The 20,686-nt window shown below is 46.9% G+C and overlaps 2 protein-coding genes across 7 annotated transcripts; one reads left to right on the top strand and one right to left on the bottom strand.

The window, feature by feature from the left end:
- Positions 1-336: 336 nt before the first annotated feature.
- Positions 337-17,802, top strand: CIZ1 (CDKN1A interacting zinc finger protein 1). Of its 6 annotated transcripts, none has more exons than XM_015879169.3 (16): positions 337-374; positions 632-756; positions 2,682-2,806; positions 5,262-5,428; positions 5,587-5,710; positions 6,313-6,373; positions 9,145-9,218; positions 9,609-9,688; positions 10,714-10,896; positions 11,223-11,353; positions 11,771-11,855; positions 12,060-12,173; positions 12,470-12,655; positions 13,281-13,350; positions 14,425-14,546; positions 17,085-17,802. In XM_015879169.3, the coding sequence occupies exons 2-16, from the start codon at positions 659-661 to the stop codon at positions 17,658-17,660; spliced, it is 2,196 nt and encodes a 731-aa protein (XP_015734655.2). In that variant the 5' UTR covers positions 337-374; positions 632-658; the 3' UTR covers positions 17,661-17,802. The 6 variants fall into 6 exon arrangements, with proteins under 6 accessions (XP_015734655.2, XP_015734654.2, XP_085377546.1 ...); XM_015879168.3 differs by having other exon boundaries at positions 337-395; XM_085521420.1 differs by lacking the exon at positions 14,425-14,546.
- BBLN (bublin coiled coil protein) lies at positions 17,696-20,639 on the bottom strand. The gene is made up of 2 exons (XM_085521456.1): positions 20,432-20,639; positions 17,696-19,296 (listed from the first exon to the last, which is right to left on the bottom strand). The coding sequence occupies exons 1-2, from the start codon at positions 20,520-20,522 to the stop codon at positions 19,103-19,105; spliced, it is 285 nt and encodes a 94-aa protein (XP_085377582.1). The 5' UTR covers positions 20,523-20,639; the 3' UTR covers positions 17,696-19,102.
- Positions 20,640-20,686: the final 47 nt, after the last annotated feature.

The raw sequence follows: 20,686 nt of genomic DNA, 5'->3' as shown, positions 1-20,686 counted from the left end.
AAAAGACAAAAAACCAGCAAACTAACGCGGTTGGAGACCACCTGCTCCCCACACTTCAGCTGGTCAGTAATTATCCCCTCTCCAGCCCCGCACAGATGGTGCCCATCCCCTCCCAGGTCTCCCAAGGGACGGGACCCCCCACTCCTGTGTGCAAGAGACGAGAAATGGGGGTGTTGCGAGTCGGGGCGCTGCGGGAGGAGGCTGCGGGGGTGATGCCCGCCTTGTAGGGGTGATGCCCGCCTTGCAGGGCCGCTCTCCCGGAGCAGGGGGTGCGGCCGGGTCCTGCAGCCCCTCCAGAAGGAGCCGCTGGTGCCCGGGTTGCGGGGCTGGGCCGGTGTCCTCCCGGGGAAGATGGAGGCGGGCGGCCGGGAGCGGTGAGAGCCGCGGGGCGCGATGTGAGTGTGCCGGCGGGCAGGGGAAGGAAGGGGAGGGTGGGAGCGGGTTTTAGGAGGTGGGGTTTGGAAACCTCCGCGGGCTGCCGCTTTGCGATGACCCCGGGGGGAAGGAGGAGGAGGAGGAAAGGGGGGATCGGCTCAGTGAATGAATGGGCGGCGGCGGCGGCTCCCCTGCTCCATGGCTGCTGGGCTGAGCCGCGCCGCTGCCTCCCTCTCCCTGCCGCGTTTTGTGTCAGGCTCGCCCCGCTCGGAGCTCCCCAGCCATGTTCAACCAGCAGCAGTTCCAGCAGCAGCTGCTGCAGCTCCAGCACCTCCTCCAGCAGCAGCACCACCACCACCCCCCGGCGCAGCAGGGAGGCCGGTAAGCGCCGCTACGCGAGGCCGGGGATCGCGGGCCTGTCCCGAGGGAACCGCTCTCCTCCGCCTCCGGCCGAAGCCTGGCTCCGTGCCTGCCCTCCCCAGGCGGGGAAGGCGACAAAGGGAAACGGGGGACTGCAGGCCGGGAAAGGGGGGGATGAAGGCCCGGAGGCGTTGGGGGGGATGAGGGGTTTCGGGCCGAGGGGCGGCGGGCCGGGCCGCGCTGTGGGGAGGCCGCACCGCGGGGTGCTGGGCTGGAGGGGGGGAGTGAGAGCCGTACAGCGAGCATTGAAACAGGGCAGAGCCCAGGGATAAAGGGATGCTCCGAGGCAGAGGCCTCCCTTCACCTCCCCTCCCTCCCTGCTCGCGGGGGGGGGGGGGTCTCTGGATAATGGAGAATGCCTTTTCTCTCAGAAATATACCGTGTTAAACAGGGACGTGCTTCACTATTTTATTTTATTTTTAATTTTTACATCCATATTACACTGATTGAACTTCTGCTTGCTTTATTTTGTATTCCCTTCTATCCTCTCCCCCCCCAATCTCCTGCTCAGGAGACGGGGTCGTTGGATGCTGTACAACTTACCTGTGCTGTGGTACCACAGCTGGGGCTTGAACGGTTAAGGGGGGGAGAATGGTATTTCCATTAAAAAATAAAGAACAAATGGTGTCTGGCAGCAATGAAGAGGCAGATAAGCAGGAGGTCCTAAAAAATATACAAGGGAGAAAGCAGCTGTGTGGGATGGAGCGGTCGTCCCCGATGAGCTGAGATTCATTGAACTCAGAAAAAATGCTCTGAAATGATGTGTTTAATTGCAGTGGCTGGGCCCTGTGAAGCCTTACGCTGTGGAAATTCACAGCAATAGGGTGTGATTTCAAGAGGAAAGCAAATTTTCTGATTTAATAAGTTAGAAAAACGGCTTTGCAAAGCGTGTGGTTTTGAAAATGAGAGAATCTTTCTGTTCTGGAAGTATTAATCTCACTAAATCTTTTTTTTAATCTCTAAAACTAACCATTAACGTGCCATAATGAGGCTGATTGAGAAGTAGCATGTAATTCTCAGGTACCTCTCAATGTAAGATTTTTCCAGCACAAATTTCTTAGCTCTGAGACTGGCACAATGTAACACAGCGAGCGTGAAGATTCGCTGCTGTAAAATCTGTTAAGAGGTTGGGTTGTTATTTTTTTGTTGTTAACACGGTTATTTTGATCCATGTTTGTACCTCTTTGCAGCCCTGACAGATTTAGCTGTGTCAGCAGTCGTTTTTAGAGGAGGCCCTGACCTTGCTATTGCCTGCAGAAGTGATTGCCTGGAGAAAGAAATGCGTGCTGCTTCCCTCAGACTTTTGTCTCCTGTTTGCTCCACCCTCCTTGGGACCAGGGAGTCCTTTTCAGCACGATTCTTCCTCCTGGTGTTTTAAATGCAAAGGCTGTGCTTCATTTTATCGCCCTGTTCTTGCAGTTAGGGGGCACCATTTACAGTTATGACCTGTCTGGCTCCATGTGGGAGGTGTAGGTTTTGGAAAATGTTCTTTAAGCTGCTGAGAACTCCCTGTTTGTCTGAACTTTTGTCGTTATTAAATGTAGCTGCTAATTTAGATGAGTGGTTTTGACCGAAGAGCTGCTGCATAATGCTGTAGAACTGCAGTCAGCTCCTGGGTGTGTATTTTTAATGCTGCTTGACAGGCTCTATGTGGGTTTGGTGCTGAGGAGGTCTCTCTGACCGCACATTTCTTGATAGACAATCTGTCAGCTCTGGAAATTCCAGGAGAGTGAAAGAAAGAGGATACAGTGTTGGTGTACGGTATCTTGTCATGCATGTATATGAGCATTTCGACTCTCTGCTGCTCTGTTGTATACTTGTCAAGTGCCTGAAAATTAGGTGTACGGTTTTGATTGGATTCTTATGAGTAATACCCTCTTTTCCAGTGGTTTGCCACCGCCGCCACCACCGCAACAGCAACAGATGCTGAGCTTACGGGCAACAAACCAACCATCCCTACTCAATGCCAATCCTATGCTTCAGCGGGCCTTACTCATGCAACAGATGCAAGGTACTGTCGTTATGGGAGACGCTTACTGCAGTTATTTAATCATTCTTCATGGCTTGAAACCACAGTGTGGCTGTTTCTTCCTTAACCATTGCAGTCCTTGCATTTGGCGTTTTTGTTTGTTGTCTTTTTCCCCTTCAAATCTGTACATATTACACATTATGGAAGTTCTTCACTTGGTGAAAATCCCACGTTCCTAAATGTTCACAATTGAGGATAGCACTAGAAGCTACCAGGTTAATAATTAATGCTAAATACATGCATTGGAAAATGATTTTCTCATAGAATTGGTGGAAAGAGCATTTTTCATCAATATATGAAGGAAAATAGTTGTTTTTTCCCCCTAAATCAGCTTATTTCATTAGGAAGACTTAATTTATTTCATCATTTGTTATGTGTATGCTAACATTGTTTGCAGAAATAGGTGCTTGTCTTTGTCTAATCTTGTTGGAGTGCAGATAAATAAAGGATATTGTGGTGAAAAGTGATTTAGGTTTCAATTGTGTGCAATTTTGATCCCCTGAACTGACTGCCATTTGTATGGACTGTAGTATCACCGCTTTGCTATCATTATATTTCCAAAAGTCGATTTTTTTGGTACATTTTCCAAACAAATTTATGAAGGTGCCTTAATAATAGCATTGCTAACATAAAGATAGGAACATACAAACAGAGCTTTTTCCCTAATATCTTTAACTGGCAGCTGTTTTCAGCACAGAAGATCAGTACCTGGGATGGTTTTCAAGTTCCTACTTTAGATGAATGCCTTGAATGTTTGTCTTATGTATGAATTGTGCCCATATGTGTAGACAATAGATTTATTCTGCATATTGTTCTCTTGCCCATTTAATAGAGGGCTCCATAGTGACTCCAGTGGCTCTCTGTAGATCTCTGTCAGGTTGTAGGGAAACTTACAGTAATAAAAAACAAATCATACTGTGAATGTATATCCAGATTGAAGTGCATGTCTGTGGCAGAGGAAAAGAAGTTTGATGAAGAGCCAGTCATTCTCCTTTCAAATACATTGGTGTTTGCATTGCCTGGCCTCTTCTCTAAAGCAAAATCTCTTACTGAGAAGTTGTATTTAAATAGGATGCCAAAGGCCTGAGGCAAATTAGGTATGAAAACAGGAGAAGGCTTATTAATGAGTGCTCAGCAGCACTTGGATTTGGTGTTGTTCCTCTCTCTTTTCAACTCTACACACTGAGTTGAGTTCTGACTTGTCTTTCAGTGACTGCACCAGCTGTGGGTAGTGTGTAGTACAGATGTGGTGCTCAGTGTGGTCCTTCTTAGAGATCTGATTTTTTTTGTCCTTTCAGGTTTGGGTTACCGTGTAAGAATATTTGATGCTGTAGTAGTTCTGAACCTGGGAGACATTGGGATGAATAATTCATTGTACGTGGCTTCAGCAGTAGGAATAGGGAAAAATAAATACTTCACTTGAAATATGCATATAGTTCTTTAAAGGATGTAAAGCAAGAGCAGGAGCTGAATTCTTGCCTTATTGTCTTTTTAAATGCCTCTATGTATTTTTACAGTAAGAGATCATTTATGCTAAGCAGTAAGAGATTAGATTAGTTCTGAAGGCAAACGTGAGGAAATGCTTCCTGTTGTGTTCCAGGCTTTCAGCAGTGTAGCTTGACTTCAGATTTTGTCTGCCTCTATCCAAACTTCCCTGGCTTGTTTTAACAGCTGCTAAACAGCCAGAGTGTGCAGTAATTTAAGCGAGAAGGAAAAAGCTGCAGTGTAAGTCCAGGTTCTCAGAATGGTGGGCAGATTCTGAGGGTGCAGCTGAGACATCTGTGCACTTCCATTCCCTCACCCCTGAAATGGGGTTAGCAAGGACCACCTTTGTTAGGAACTCTTGAGACTCAGTAGTCTGTGGATGCTGAGAAGCACTGTTCAGAAAGCAGAGCATTATAATTGGAAATGGCAGCTTCTCAAGTGTCTGCGTTCAGGTTGACACATTGAGCTTGTATGATAACTGGATGGCGGAGAAGACTGTGAAATCTCCTGTTTGAAAAGTCTGGTGTTGTTTTCAATGAGATGCTGTTGCTGGCCCATGTTAAATAGCAGCCACGCCATGGTGTGAGCTGTCAGCTGCACAAACGTGGGATGAATTTCCCTTTTTTACTGAGAAATTCTGTAAAACCATACCTTGCTTTGATGCAAACATAAGTACTAGTGTGCTCAGATCAGATAATTGCTCTAATGATCCTAGCCTGCAGGGACGATTATAATTACATGGCTCAATGTATAGTAATAGTTGCTATCACATCAACTTGTTCAATGGAGACTAAAAAGGGTAAAGCACAGAGCAGTCATACTGCACCCAGGGAAAGACACTGTCTTGTGCGGATGAGCCCTTCCCTTCTCCCTGCTGTGTATGTGGGGGTAAGATTTTCTCTCTCTCTCTTGCGTGCTGCAGGGTGCTGATGTGCTGTGTTTGCATTTGTAGGAAACCTGCGTGGATTTAACATGACAGCCCCAGCACTGCAGCAGTTTTTCCCTCAGGCTACGAGGCATTCCCTCCTGGGGCCACCACCTGTTGGGGTCTCATTAAAGCCCACTCGTATGGGCTTCCCCAACCTTCCCTTCCAGCGGCAGAACCGGATGTTTCGCAAGGTGGGCTCAAAACTTCAGACCATTTTGGAGTTCAGTGCTCCTTTAGCACTTAGAGCAGTTGACTGAACTGTAGATAAAACTGTCAAAAAGATGAGCTGGATAAGATAGACTTCCACAGTTGGGCTGTGCCTTCTCCTGAGACACTCTGCCTGTTGCAGGACTTCCAGAGGCTCCCTGACAGGAAGCGGGAGCTGGATGCGGGTTCTTCATCTCACATGCATGGTGATGAATTTAGAGGGGAACTGCGAGCAGGGTCGGAGCAGAACAACTCCCTGCTCACAGGTAAGAGTGAGCCTATAGTGAAACAAATGCTTCTAGATGATAAACTCCTCTTGGCTATTCCTGCAGCAAAGACCAGACACAGCTGTAGTCTTACCCTTCTCTCTAACTGCAAATACCAAAATTAGCTGTCACAGCTTTTGGTGCTTTTAAAATATCCAGGTAAAAAGTGTACTTGTATTATAAGCCTGCTGTGTATCCCTTGCATGGAAGGCTCTTCAAAGGCACCCTGACAATGAGCTTCTTTTAAGATGATGGAAGAAAAATAAACTGGTTTGAAATTCAAGTTTCCACGTGGCCTTGAACATGATGAACTGAATGTCTCACAGACTAAACACCTGAGACAGAACCAGTTGCAATCAGCACGGATTTCTTACTGGACCACACCTCTTACGATCACAGCTGCAATAAAATTCAAATCTCTTGGGTCATTATTAATTTCTTTTGTTATTCAACCTTATCACTGTGGTTTTCAAATTTAGAATAAGCAAGTGTGTGTTATTATTCGTTCTATAATAGCTTTATGGGCATTGGCCATTCATGTAGGGGACATGCTTAAGGTGGCATGGTCAGCTTTACTAAGGAAATCTTCTGTGTTCCTGCAGAGCCAAGAACTCCAGCAGAATCTGTACTGAACACTGAGCCTGCAGCAAAAAGACTGAAGAGGTATTTATTGAATGTGGTATTGAAATAGTTACCGGCTTTAGCATTATTGTCTAATTTTATTTTCCTGCAATTAGCGCAGTACTGTACTGGTCTGATGTCTGGCATCTAGGAGGTATTTCAAAGGGTTGTGAACAGCTCAGGAAATCTGTTGATGCTAACTGAGATCCAGGGTGTTTGTAGGGGGTTCTGTTGTAGGTGACACAAGGATAGGAATGAAAAAGAAAAGATACGTGTTATGCAAGTATGCAACCAAGTCACGCTTGCTCCTGTGTTCTCTTGCCAGAATTATTGTAGGAAGCAGAGAGAGCTTTAACATTCTGAGCTATTTCTCTTAATTTTCTTGCCTAAGTGCCATAAGGGGAAATGAGCAGCCAGGTATCAGCAGAGAGGAAAGGCCTTGTGCTAGGTTATGGCAGGTGTAAGAGAACATAGGGGTTTTTTTTTTTGAGGAATGGGAAAGGGAAGGGAATCAATATCCCTTCTGCAAAGATTCTCTTGCCAGTACCCCTGTCTGTTGGGTAAAAATAAATAAGGGCAATCCTATTATCTGCAAGGGCTTCTTTGCAGGCCTGTCTTGGCACCCCCTGCATTCCAAAGGGTGCAGGAAGAAGCAGACAAGGCTGTATTGCCATCTAGTGGGAAGGCATGTAACAGAGCTCATGCCATCTGTACAGTGCTGTCCTTCTTCCAGAGCTGTCACTGTTAGCTATTGCAGGGGGAGAACAGGAAGGAGTGAATAAAGATTTCTGGAGGCACTGAATTGAGAATTCTCCGACATATGTTAATGACTATGAGTCAGGGCTCCTGGGTCCTCTTATCTTCCCTGTTAACAATTCACCGCGTGGTTCTGGACACGTTTCTTCACCTCTCTGGTTTCCCATCTGTAGATTAGAGATTAATGGTTAGCTTCAGGGAGAACGTTCCAAGATCACTTTGATGTTCCGATATTACTTTCATCGTGTAAAACATTAAAGAGTGATAAATATTATGTGAGCAGAGACCATTGTGAATTATGGACTGTGAACTAGCAAGAGAGTGCATAAATTCAGTTTAGGCTAAGTCAAATGCTTTTTGAGCATATGTTTTGTTAATCTGTTTGCTAAAGTTAATTACATTAATATTTAGTAGGTAACAATCAAAGTCCTGTTACATACAATAAAAAAAGTATCACGTCTGAGGAATGACAGATCTCAGTGCAGCAAACCTGCTATTGGGAACATCCTTTCCAAAGCAGTAGCTGAGGAGTGCCAGATTTGATTTATGTCTTATGGCTGCTATTTGGTTGGAATATTTGACTCCTTAGCTTTGTTTGAAGTGTTTGTTTACTGTTAATGAACAGGTGATGGGTCTCTGAGAAACACAGTTTACTGTTCTAATGTTGCCTTTCACAGATGAGGATAGGTCTGCCCCACTTCGTGCCACACTTTTATTTCTTGTTTCATCATTCCATTTTCCATTGGCCAGGAATACCAGCCTCCTCCTTCACTTCAGGTTTTTTCCCACTTCTGCTTTTTCTCCTATGTGCCATCTGTATGCCTGGAACAGCATCCTCATTCTGGTGTGGAAAGCACTTATCTTCAAATCCTCCTTGAACACCCAGTTCTTCTAGCATGGCCTGACAAGTATCCATATAACACCATTTCCTTCTCAGCTCCTGCTTGCAATGGCTTTTGCTCCTTTGATTGCTCCCTAGACTTTCAGTTTAAACTGCAAACCCTTGCCCTGGAGTGCTGGCACCATCTGTTTGTGGTATAGCATTGAGCCTGTTGGCAGTACTTGACAAATAATGTTAATGCCAACCATTCTTGTTTTCTTCATGCTTGCACTGCCCAAACTGCTGCATATTTATAGCTGTGTAACCCAGTTACATTATCACTTATCAATCTGATAAATTATGTGATACTTTTGATCACAGGATTCAGTACCTGCACGGTCTGGATTCTTGTCTGTGCAGAATGTGTTGCTCCCTGCTGGCAGAAGGATGCCGGCAGGTGGGATATTGGGCTGGCCTGAAAGAGAAGGCATTCAAACCATGGTGAAAGTATTATCTTTATGGGAAAAAATAGAGGATAGAAAAAGATGTTGTAAAGTACATTCTGTGCCCTCTGCAACTCAGCTTACTTTTTTTTTCTCAGCGATCTCCTCAGGATCTTTTTTCTCCTTAGCAGATCAGTAGCACCAATGCAAACAAAGCAAAATTGTTTGATGTGTGTCTCATAGAGCTCCACTTCCCCCGAAAGCAGAGCTGTAGGGAATCTGGAATTAAACACTATTGAAACAATTAGAACAGGCAGTTATGATGAAATCCCAGAGAAATATAATGGAGAAACTGTTCAGTTCTGACAGGTTCAGTTCTGTCATCACCTCATGCACAAGAGCAACCTGGAGTGATGTCCAGGTACTGCAGATTCCCTGCAGGTTGCCAGTCAGGAAAGGAATGAGCTCTCAGAGCTCTTACTAAGAATATAGCCTGTATGAGCTTACTTCCCTGCAGTTCTCACATGGAAGAGGGCAGTGATTCAGAGAATCAGTTCTAACTTTCTTGTCCTGATTTCTTGGCTGCTGCTTCTGAATCTGTCCTAGAATGCCATTCTCCATTGTTTTCATTCATTTCTGCTGAATCTCTGCCTGCAATACACATCCAGTAGATTTCTGATTTGGGGGATTTAGTGGAGAGTGTGATAGCCTAGATTCCAGCCTATGCCTTTGTCTTTTGAATCTCTTGGTCTTATAACATTACAAATAAGGTTGTTTTCTTGATATCTTTTAAGTGTGACTGAAGAGTCTGCATTAGAGAATGCAGCAGGCAGCAAGGAAGAGTTGAGCACCCATGTCCAAGCTGATGGTGAGTTCCTGGGCACCATGATTTGTATTTTTAGGACACTCCCTGCCTGAGCTGCATTTAACATTCAGCACCTCCAGATCCTGTGAGTCTTCAGAAATGTCCTCCCCCACATAAAGGGTGGGGAAAGGAGGAGAAGATGTAGGAACCAGATCCAAACATAGTCCCCTAAAAGCTGTTGCTGTTGCCTAGCAAATGCAAATGATAAGAAGAGTTTCCCCTTTAATGGAGTGTATTTGGAAACAGGTCTGTAAGCTGGGCTTATGGCCAGCAGCATTGTGAGGAAAGCTCCCTGACTTCATTCACCTGCTGCTTTGTTCTTTGCTTTTTCTTTTTTTTTTTCTCTTGTGGCTATTTTGATTAAAGGCAGCTGAAAAGACTCTCTGTCCCTAGGTACAAATAATGTAAAGCAGTACGCAGCTGAAAGTCTCTCTAAAGAGAGGAAATTCTCTGAGGAACCAAAGGCTCCTGAGGTGAGTAGATGCTGTTCCATGCAGGCTGGGGTGGTACAGAACATAAAACCTCCCACTCCATCACAGAGATGCCCGTTGCCACTGGGAACCAGATGGCACCCACGTCTGGAGCTCTGTCTCCTGCTGTAAGCTGTTGTCCCTGGCAATGAGGCATAATATGTCTGCAATCATTGTGCAGTCTGCTCTGACTTGCTGCTTCTGTACCTCACCTACTGCTGCCTGTTTGTGAACACTGGGGTCTGCTAAGACTTCAGTACTTGGATGGAAAGATTAATTGAAAGAACCATTAAAAATATCTATACTAAAGGGACATAGCTAAAAATACACCTTTTGTTGCTGAAGAATAGATGTGAAAAAAATGGGGTGATGGTAGTAGATGTGCATCTGCTATGAAACTTGCCATTGCAGCAGACATGAGCAGGTAATGGGAGTCTATGCTTCTGAAAGGCAGCCTGGCAAAAGTGAGAGATGGGTGAAGCTCACAACATGAGAGTCTTTTACGTGAAACACCTGGCCCTTGTGCTACATGTTAAACCAGATCTTTTGTTGTTTAAATCTGCAAAAAAAGATAAAGTTTAACCCATTGCATGAATCAGACTCACAACTTCCTTTGCTGGAGACATTTGTGGTCATGTGATTAATTGTGTCATCCTGCCCTTGTATGAATTTCTTCCTCTGTCAGATGTGATTCTGAGCTTCCTTTTGTTCTGTGGGGAAGCCTGAGCTGATGGTGTCCCTTACCAAGGAACCAAACAATGTTTGTCTTCACTAAGTGGGTCGTACACTGTACTGAGGCTGAAGAAACAACCATTAGTACTGCTAGGCCTGGTATTATGACACAGGGATTTGTGATCTTGCAGTGCTGGGAGAAGAAGCATACTGTGAGAGTCTTATCAGTCTCCTGTGGATTCTAGCTTAAGTGCACTTTCTTTAGAGGTGGAGAGCTTAGGGCACATCTAAAATGCAAGTGTTTTAGTGTCTTCAACTGAGAGTTTTGACTTAATATTGACTCCTTCTTTTGGCAGGTGTTGAGCTCTGGAGGTTCACTGAAAGTGACTATCCAGCAGAGCAGCGAGAGCAGAGCTATCAGTACAACGGCTCTGAAACCAGGGCAGTGGACCTGCGAGATGGGCACAGCTGATCCCAGCCCTGAATCAGCCCTTAAATTCTACTGTTACATCTGCAAGACCAACTGCTGCAATCAGCAGGTATAAATCCAAAGGTCTGACTGGGATGAATGAAGGAGAAGTGAATTGGATGGCCAGCTGGGGAGGTGCATCGCAGGATTTGTAAGCCAGAGGAGCATAAGAAAAATAATGATAAGTGTGCAGATAAAGCAAACTCCTTTTGAGGAGCTGGCAAGCAACCTGCTAGAGAACAAGTGTGGGTGGATCCCCAGGCAGCCGTGGTCTTAAGCTTTTATACCATTTCATTGTTATACCGCATTTAAGAGAATGGAAAGTGTAGCTCATGCCTATTATTATTCTGTATTTTGAATATTTTTAAATGGATCTTTCTCTTAACCTTTTCTTAGAATTTCCAAGCCCACATGGCTGGAATTCAGCACCAGCAGCGACTTGGGGAGATTCAGCACATGAGCAATGTTTGTTTTGTTTCACTACTGCCTATGGTGAAGGAGCAGAAGTTGCTGGCGGAGAAAGATGGGTGAGCGTTGGTTGATGTAGCAAACACAATCTCAGCAAGGTTCTACATTAGTTCCAAAATTCCTCAGTGCACCAGGGTGCCCCTGTGCTCCAGGGTAACGTACAAAACCCGTCTTGTTTCAGAGACCTTAGCCTGTTTCTGGCATCTTCCTTCTTGATAAAGGATAGTACTGTCTACTTTGACCTGGCATATAGTTCTTAATGCAGTAGATCAAATTGGAGAGTTGTTTTAACTGATGCCTTTCTGTCTGTGTGGGCTATATTCCCTAGGTAAGGGGCTGGAAAACAGAAAATATAAATCCAAGCATATAAAGTTGGTGATATTGAGGAAAATAATGCTGAACCAAATTACACATTGCAGTGTTCTATGGGGAATGTAAAAAGTTATGACTTACAGATGTTTCTGTTGTCACTTCAGAGAGAGCCAGCAGCGGTGGTGTAACACCTGTCAGATACACTTCACGGGGGATCTGATCAAACATCGCAGGACCCAAGAACACAAGGTAATAACCATAGCACAGATTTTTCCTTTGCACTGACATTTTCACAGATAGGAGCCCTTTCTCCAGAAAATGAGACTCTTTTTTTTGTGGTTTGCCTGTTTTAGACACAGTCCTGTGACTGACTGTTTTACCCAAGATTAAGCTGTATTTCGTCAGAGTGGTGCCTCTTGTGACTGGCTGGTCTTCTCCTCTCTCTCTCTTTAGCTGGCCAAACGCTCACTTCGTCCTTTCTGCACTGTCTGCAGCCGCCATTTCAAGACCCCTCGCAAGTTTGTGGAGCATATGAAGTCCCCTGAGCATAAACAGAAAGCCAAAGAGGTAATGCTGCCTGAGTAGAGAGCCACCCAGCGCTGGAGGCAGCTACACTGCAGATCAAGTTAGCTTTCAGCTTCCCTGGCTATTGCGGGAATAAAGGGAAGGCATGCAGTTCTCCAAACCCAGTTTGTTGAAGAAGTTGTGTGAAAAAGAGAAAGGAAGTGGATGTGTCTGCAAGCAAGTGCCTCTCTTTGCAGTCCCATCTACTCATCAGATGTGGTCTGTTCAGAGCCTGGGGTCTTCTGTGCTTAGATGGAGAGTGCCGAGTTGATTTGTTCTTTCTTTTCTGTACCTGACAGGTGAGACTGGGAGAGAAAGAATTGGGCAGCCCTGAAGATTCAGAGGAGTTGATCACAGTGGATGCTGTTGGCTGTTTTGAAGACGATGAAGAGGAGGAAGAGGAGGAGGAAGAAGAGGAGGGAACTGGTGAGGGGGAAGACCTTGATGTAGTGCTGGTAGAAAATGAGGATTCTGCTGCCAAGCAGGTATGCCTTGCAAATGAGGACTTATCTATCTGAGAATCTGCTGTGGGCTCGTGTGACTTTGGTTGTTCTTGTTTGCTTGAGCTCAGGGTTTAGAGTCTAGTGCCACCCTGCAGCAGGAGGGTGAGGGCCCCGGAGTTCCAGGGCACAGGACAGTGCAAAAGAGAATCAAACACTACCTGTGGATGCAGAAGGGTATTTCTGTTGTGCTGTACAGCTCCTACTGATGCCTTCAAACATTACCTTGTTGTTGAGGAGCATAAGTGGTGTTTTTTTCAAGGGAACAAATTTCTATCAAAGACGACATAGTCTCTTTGAATAGCCCAGCAGCAGCTTGGTCTCATGGCAAACATATGTGTGGAGGTTTAACTTGATAAATACAGTTTTCCCAGTAAAGAGCTGTTACCAAGAGGAGGTACACGGCTAAACTACTTCAGGCTCAGAATGTAAGGGATGTTTTTAACCCTTGCCATGAAGTGGTGTCTGACATTGGGTGTCTGGCCCTAGCCAGATGTTATGCAGCTCCACTTCTGGTATATGAATCCTCTGTTTTGCTTCAGAGTTTACCAGAACAATGGAAGGGAATTGACATATCTATGTTAGGCACTAATGCTCTTTTGGTTTCCAGACTGGGCTGAAGGAAGTGTCTTTGGAGGATTACAAAGGAAGTGAGAAGTATTGTCCAGATACAGCCTATGGTAAGCAAACACAGAAGCACTAAGGCCCACCGAATGTTCTCCGGCTGCGTGCCATGAGAGAGGATGGTCCCTATCTGCTGCTGTTACAAATTCTTTGGTTATGTTGCTTCAGCTTCTGCATCAGACTGTTGCAGGTCACTGCTGTGTGGAGAAGGGGCCAAGTTACTCTAAGCTGATGATAAGGGATGTGGTGGATGTTTGTCAGCTGCTTTTCCCTTTGAGGAAGAAGTGGTGTGAGCGAGATATCTTACCAAGGCAGGGAGCAGAGCAAATGGGATAGGAGTACTGAAGAAACTAGGTAAAAGATGAGGGATACTCTGGAAAAATGGAGCCTGAAAGCATTTGGAGAGGACACTTTCCAGCAGAAATACAGCCTATATGGAGATACTGAACAGTACTGACGGCATCGAGCTCTCTGCTAGAGCCCAAACTGTGCGTGTTTCATCTGCTTTGGAACCCCCACATTCTACTTAGTGGTTATTCAGACACGTTGCTGGGCTGGGGGCAGCATTGCCTCCAGATGGCTCCCTCTTGTCCCCACCTTGTAAGTGATTCTGACTTCAAACCTCCAACGGCCACTTGTATTGTGCAGAGGGCAGCTCTGTGGAGGCCATTTTGTGCCCGAGGAGAGTGCTGTTTACACCAATCTCCCATATCGCTGTAACCTTCCACTGTCGTGTGGCAGATGGAATAATGATTCATGCTGTGAATGTTCTCTGCGTGTTCCTCTTGCGCGCCTGCTGTCTTCTGCTTGGTTTGATCCCATTGCATTAGATCACATGTTCTCTGTAGTTTTCCATTGTATTCCTTTCTTTTTTCCCCCCTTAATGCTATGTGTAGTTCCTTTGCTCTGGCAGCCACATTTCTCTCTGAATATCAAGCGCACAGCCATCCCATGGTAAGACAAGATATTCAGCAAGTCGTCTTGCAAACCCCTCATTAACAGAAGCAAAGCTTTCCAATTTCCTTTCTTCTTCCCTCCTTCCTTTGTTTAATTTCCCTTTTAACATACTTTCATTATTTTGAGTTCCATTCAATGTGATCTGTGATTTCCCTTCCCCTCCCGTTTCACAGGCCTGGATTTTCTGGTCCCCGTCGCAGGTTACCTCTGCAGGCTGTGTCACAAATTCTACCATAGCGACTCTGCTGCCCGGCTCGCACACTGCAAGTCCCTGATGCATTTTGAGAACTTTCAGGTTAGACCCTTTGGCGATTGCATGGCCTGGCATTTGTTACTACCCCTGTGCGTGTCTCTTCAGTGAATCCACCACGTTAGTTGTCTCGTCTTCAGTTCATTTCCATCACCCTTGGTGTCCGTTGTGTCACAGCTTTCTCCTGATGTGCTCCGTGCTTGTCTCCTGTCACCCCTTTAGATCTAAAACCAGCCCAGTCCTGCTTCCCAGCTACTGCTACTGTCATCTTGTTGCCCGTTTCTGGTTGGAAGTCTTCCTCAGAGTGTCTGATCTGTTTGCTGAACCTGTAGAGTCCGTTGTTCAGTCTAAGCCTCTTCTTTTCCCTGTTAGACAGATTGCAGGTGGGTTAAAATGGGGAAAGAGTAAAACACAAAGAAACTATTCTTTTAAAGAGAGCTGGTGCCTGTGCATCTTTCCATGCAGTACAACCATGAGTGCAGGAAAAGCTCCTTTAGCCAAAATTTCGGGTGTGATTCATCCATGAAGGAGCCTGGTAAAATCAGATATTCACCTTAGAAATCTGGAACTGTAACAGCACAGTGCTCTGAGATATGGAAGCTACGAGCTGAAAGAGCCCATTTGGTCCCCAGGGTCAGCCTGCAACATGAGGTCTGTCATTCTGTCTGCAGTGCTTTCCTAGAAACTCGTCAACATAAATCTCTACCAGCTGATGCTGTTCTTTTGCTTGACTGGTTTCACCCGAAGAAGCAGCATTGCCGTTTATTGCTTCATATCAGGAAGCTTTCCCTGCTGGGCTGTCTTGGAAGGTTGGAATGTCCGTTGTTCTGTCCTTGTTGGTTTGTGAGTGGCCTGGATTGGTACCTTGAGGTGGGTGTGCAGGACTTGCACTGGCTCTGCCCTCTCCTTTGCTTAGCACTGCCCATGTAGGACAGCAGTGCTCCCTCACCCTGGAAAGAGGGGAGGCTCCCATGCTGACTTTACCTGCCAGCTCACAAAACCTGTTTCCTGATCGTTGATGTATCCAGCTACTGTTGCATCTTAGAGTTTTCCTGCTATTCTTTCAGACAGGTTGTTCCCAATCAATCACTGTGTCCTTCAGCAAGGGTTGGGGTTGCTGCAGAAGCCAACACTTAGAGCTGTGGATTTGGAATGGCAAATAGCAGGAGAAGCAGCTGTTCTTTGAGGGTTGCTCATCCTCTCCCACAGCTAGTCATTTCTGGAATGAAGGAATTGGCCTTGCAGCTTTCCTGGCTTATTTTAGATCAGCACGGAGTGAAGCTGCAGCAGCAGTGACTGTACCTTCTTTCTGGCCCATTTAAAAGCTAAAATCAGATACTCTTCAAATGGACACTGGTGTGACTTAGAGGAATTATTTATGGCTGAAGTCCAACCTGAAATGTCTGCAGGCTGACAGCTGTGCTGCTGGGCTGCGTCACAATCTGAGTGAAATCATTTCCAGTTTCAGAGTATTCTGTGGTATCAGAGTAGGTTCACAGAGGATCTCAAAGCAGAGAACTGTCTGCTGGTGATGAGGCAGTTTGCAGCTTCACTCTGGAAACAACCTGGCACGATTGTGCCTGGTTAAATTTGGGTACAGCGTTATGACTTGACTCACTAACTTTGCTCCAGTGCATTACAATATTACACATATCCCACCATCTGAGAGCAGGGAAAGAACAAGCCTAGACAGTGGTGAAAGTCAGTGTACTTAAAATAATCCTGTTGAATTGTGAGGTCTGATGGTAGAGCCAGAACGAGGTGCAGAAGGATGAAAGGGAGTTGATGGCAAAGGGAGCTGCTGTGGAGAGGAGCTTTGTATCGTGTTACTTCATATTGCATCTGGGACTTGAAAGAGCAGCCTCCTGCTGCATGTCGGCTGCACAGCATCACTGTTATCCTGAAATCCGGTCTTGAAAATGGCCAGTAGCCATTTTAACCTCCTTACAGACCTCTACTGGTTTAGCATGGTAGCTAATGTAAATGAGTCATTTTACTGAGCGTGTGCCAAGCTTTATTCTGGAGATAACCTTATTTCCTTGTAAGATGAGGATACTTGAGATCTTAGGATTCCTGTGAGCAGCTTTGCATGGTTTATATCAGCAGAATGGAAAATCTTAAGCTTTCAACTGAAGTCTTGCTGTGGCTGTTAAACATTAAACCATTCCTCTCTAGGTGAGGGCAGGGCATAGCCTGGTGTACCCAGAGTGCGTGTACAGCGTTAGGTCCTGGCAGCAGCAGGAGCACGAGCTGTCACTTGTGCTGTTGTATCTACAAAGTCCTGACTGAGATCAGCAGTTAACAGACGTGACTTTTGTCTCAGGAGCCACAGGTGTGCCATGCGCTCACTCAGCACTGAGTAATTACATCTTTAATATCACTGCTTTTTCTCACAGGAGCTGACCTTTCCCTGCTTGAAAGCCTCTGCAGCCAGGCCAGGAGAGCGGCTCAGTCAGGTTGTGCCCTTGCAGAGTCTGTCACTCACGTTGGTTTTGTGCAGGATTTCCTGGACCAGCTGCTGCTCGCTGCAGTGACACGATGTGGCTGGACTTGTCTCTCACGTTGGTTTGTTTGTGTTTGCAGAGGTACAAGGTGGCAAGGCATCGTGCCGCAGCTGCCTGTCCCGAGGCTCCCTTGCATTCCCAGAGCTCCAGCTCCCAATTGCTGGATGATCAGGAACAGCCTCCTGCTCCATCAGAAGATAGCGGCAAGAAGATGAATGTCAACCATGGGATAGACAAGGAGGGTACAGAGCTGTCAGCACTGCAAGAACAAGCTTTGAGGTCTCCAGAGGGTAAGGGCAAGCTGGCCACCTCTGTGGCAGAGAGCAAAAGCCTGGCCAGCGTGACTGATGTGTGTGGAATCGTGGCTGTAGAAGAAAGCCTCCAGGAGAGCAAATCCACTGCTGAAGAGAGCAGCGCTGCGGGGGAGTTGTTGGGACATGCTGTGTATGAGGAGGAGGAGGAAGCCAATGCAGCCAGGCAAGGGGAAGGCACAGACTACTGCCAGGATCCAGGGAGCGGAGGGGAGCTGGGACAGAAAGAGGCATCACACGGAGGCCAGGAGGCAGCAGCAGAGCCCTCCTCCCTTGCCAAAGGTGAGACCGCCAGTCTGACCTCTGCTGCGTGCAGACGCTCTTCTAGGCGCAAACCCAGATAGAGTGGCCTTAAAGGGAGAGCCCTTCACACACGATATTTGCTGGAAATGTTTATTTTCGGAGTCTTTTAATAGAGCAAAAACCTTCAACTTTACCGCTGTTTTTATTTTAAGAATAAAACAAGCCTGGCTTTAGCGTGTCTAATATGGGAATGGTGTTGGTTATTACTTGTATAGTTTGGATACTGCAGTTATGTGGAAAGTCTGCTTTGATTGCTGAACTCGGAAGAAGAATGTAATGTGGTTATTTTTCCTTTCCATGGGGGATTTGGGTCATGAAGTAGATGGATGCAGACTTTTTTCCCATTTTCTTCCACTAATTATACCCGTAGTTCCTCTCTGCTTCCTTCCAAGGCAGAGAAGTTGATTTCTTGGGAGACTGTGCCCAGTTCTGCTCTTCAGAATGGTTTTCTTTCAAGGATGCACACTCTTGGACCAGTGCTGTGTCCTAAGTTAGGCAAGAACGTGCATCTTAGTCATTTGTTAATACTATGAGGCTTCATACAGTCTATTCTCATAGTGGAGACTCAGGAACAAATTTTGTTTGAATTGATTTTAATAAAACAGATTCCTTGTAACTTCAATTTTCACAAAAACTCCTTTAACTCTACAGAGGTTAGAATAGTTCAGACTTGCTTCACAGTGGTGGCACCAGGCCGTCCTGACGAGTTCACTAAGTTTCAAACCAGAATGCTCGTGATTACTCCTGTTAAAATATACAGGGAGGGCTCTGCTCTCATCCTGTGGCAGGCAGAGCACCATAGTCACCAGCTCTATAAGGAAAACCAGGCTGCTCTGCCTCTCTGAGCCTTGAGTCCTTAATCGCAGCTCAAGGAATTAGAATTAGAAGCCACCCAAGTCAAAAACATCACCTTGGTAGCTCATCTTATCTGCCTGGAAGGGAACAGGGAAGTCCAGTGATGTGGGGCTACCTGTCAGTTCTTGCAGTGAATGTGAATAATGGGGAAGCTGTAGTTTCAAGTCAGGAGATGATCTGTGCTTTCCCCCCATAACTCTGTGTCTGTGACCAGAGTTGCCAGAGAAAGCCTGGGGGCAGGACAGCCCCTGCCTGGTGTGCTGTGTGAGGGAAGGGGCTGGAGCTGTAGCATTCCCCAGCTGGAATCAGTACAAAACACCATGATCATTTTTCTACTTTGTGAAGAGAGCTTCCCTGCAAACAACCTGTACAGCCTCAGGCTTTGTGCACCCAGCTCCAACCATGTTACATGGCCACGCTTCTGTTAATGCTGGAAGCAAAAAGAGCCGAGTTTCCTACACTCATCTGTGTGCACTTATCACACAGCTAAGGGAAAGAAAACATGGAGGTGAATGGCTGGGTGCTACCACAGGAAGGATTACATAATGGGCAGGAGGTAACTCTTCAATTTTCAATAAACCAGTGACCAGTAATTGCCCCCTTTGCAATCGAGTCTATGGCCAGGGCACTACACAGGAGGTTGTGGGCCCTGCATGTCAGCTCCCTCGCTGTGCTGCTCGCTCTGCTGCTGGAACTCCAGGCGGGTCTGGCGGTTGGATTCCAGCAGCTCCTGCAGGCAGGCGTGGAGGTGGTCGTTCTTCTCCTCCAGGTGATCCAAGCAGGAGCTGATCTGGTCCAGCATGGAGTTTATTGCTGCGTATTCTAAAAGCAAGAGAGATAAGAGGTTGTTCAATGCAAGTATGTTGTCACTGAAGGTCATGGATGCTCTTACAGAAAATGCCCACAGCATTTGGGCTGTCTCTAACCTGCCACCACGTGGGTAAAGTAAAATGCAATGGAACGCTGCAGGTATTGAGTTCACTTGTCAAATGAGACCAATGGGAAGCTGGAGAACTGGTAACAAGATCTAAGGCAGGTTACCTGGGGGCAGTGTGCTCATTTGGGGCAGTCTGACAGCCTGTGATCTCATATGGAAATAGCTGACCATGGGCTGATCACCAGTGTGCAGCGATCCACTATCAACAAGACCAAATTGCAAGGACAAGGCAGCTCTCAGCAGTTAGAGCTACCTTAGGGATCAACGTTCCTGATGAGGCTGCAGGCATTATGGCCAAGCATTTACATCCTGTGAATTACGTGTGTAAGGCTCCCAGGCCGGGATGTGACTCACTAAGGCCTGGCTGGGTTCAGCCTGCCAACACAGCACAGAAGGGAGCTGGGAAGCACCGAGTCCATCCAGTGTTTTTGTGCACCATTAAGACTTTGGGTAATGCAAGTTAAATCCAAACTAATTCAAAGTAATCCTGATAGCTGCCTTCCTACTTGATGCTTTATTTAAAGAATCTGTTTCAAGTGTTTGCTTCGGTACAACGGCGCATTTCACAGCGATGTGACCAGCACCGTCCATCAGCCACAGAATCACAGAATGACCCGGGTTGGAAGGGACCTCAAGGATCATGTAGTTCCAACCCCCTGCCTGGCAGGGCCACCAAACATACACCTTTACTAGATCAGGTTGCCCAGGGCCCCGTCCAACCTGGTCTTGAACACCAAGACCGCGCTACTGCATCATCATCTGCAACATCAGCCGTGCTACAGCTGTGAGACGCTTTGTGTCGCTCCAAGCAATGCTCACACAATCAGCTCAGCTCAGAGATGCCCACAGTGCAGCTCGCAGCCACAGCCAGCTGCACAACGGATCACCGCGTGGCACTGAGCAGCCACCGCAGCCTCGAGGGCCTCGCTTGGCTTTGCTGGGCCTCCCACAGCCCCGCTAAGGGACCCGCCCGGGCTGTGCAGGGGGTCCCGGTGAGCACAGCGCGCTGCCCGCACGCACCTTCCTCCCCGAAGCCGTCCCCGTCCTCATCGCCGCCGTCCCGCCCGGCGGGGCCCAGCACCACGTGCGGATCCCCGTTGGGCCCCGACATGGCCGCCACCCCCGTTGGCCCGTTCTATCACTGCAGCGCTGCCAACACCCAGCCGGGCCGTGTATCTGCAGCCCCGCTCAGCCCGGCCGCCATGTTGTGGCCGCCATGTTGGGGCGTGTAGCCGTGTGCCCGCCCCGCCTCACTCCCGCGCTCCTCCCGCCCCT

The sequence above is a fragment of the Coturnix japonica genome, chromosome 21 (assembly GCF_054131305.1).
Source record: "Coturnix japonica strain WE chromosome 21, WE-NBRP24, whole genome shotgun sequence".
Lineage (NCBI taxonomy): Eukaryota > Metazoa > Chordata > Aves > Galliformes > Phasianidae > Coturnix > Coturnix japonica.
This window is presented reverse-complemented; position numbering and strand designations above follow the sequence as displayed.

Bases quoted from the DNA above. Each gene is read 5' to 3' on its own strand.
- CIZ1 (XM_015879169.3), top strand. From the start codon at position 659: ATGTTCAACCAGCAGCAGTTCCAGCAGCAGCTGCTGCAGCTCCAGCAC. The intron at 9,689-10,713 runs GTGAGTAGATGC...TTCTTTTGGCAG, and splicing joins AGGAACCAAAGGCTCCTGAG to GTGTTGAGCTCTGGAGGTTC. The intron at 13,351-14,424 runs GTAAGCAAACAC...CCCGTTTCACAG, and splicing joins TTGTCCAGATACAGCCTATG to GCCTGGATTTTCTGGTCCCC.
- BBLN (XM_085521456.1), bottom strand. From the start codon at position 20,522: ATGTCGGGGCCCAACGGGGATCCGCACGTGGTGCTGGGCCCCGCCGGG. The intron at 19,297-20,431 runs GTGCGTGCGGGC...TCTTGCTTTTAG, and splicing joins GGACGGCTTCGGGGAGGAAG to AATACGCAGCAATAAACTCC.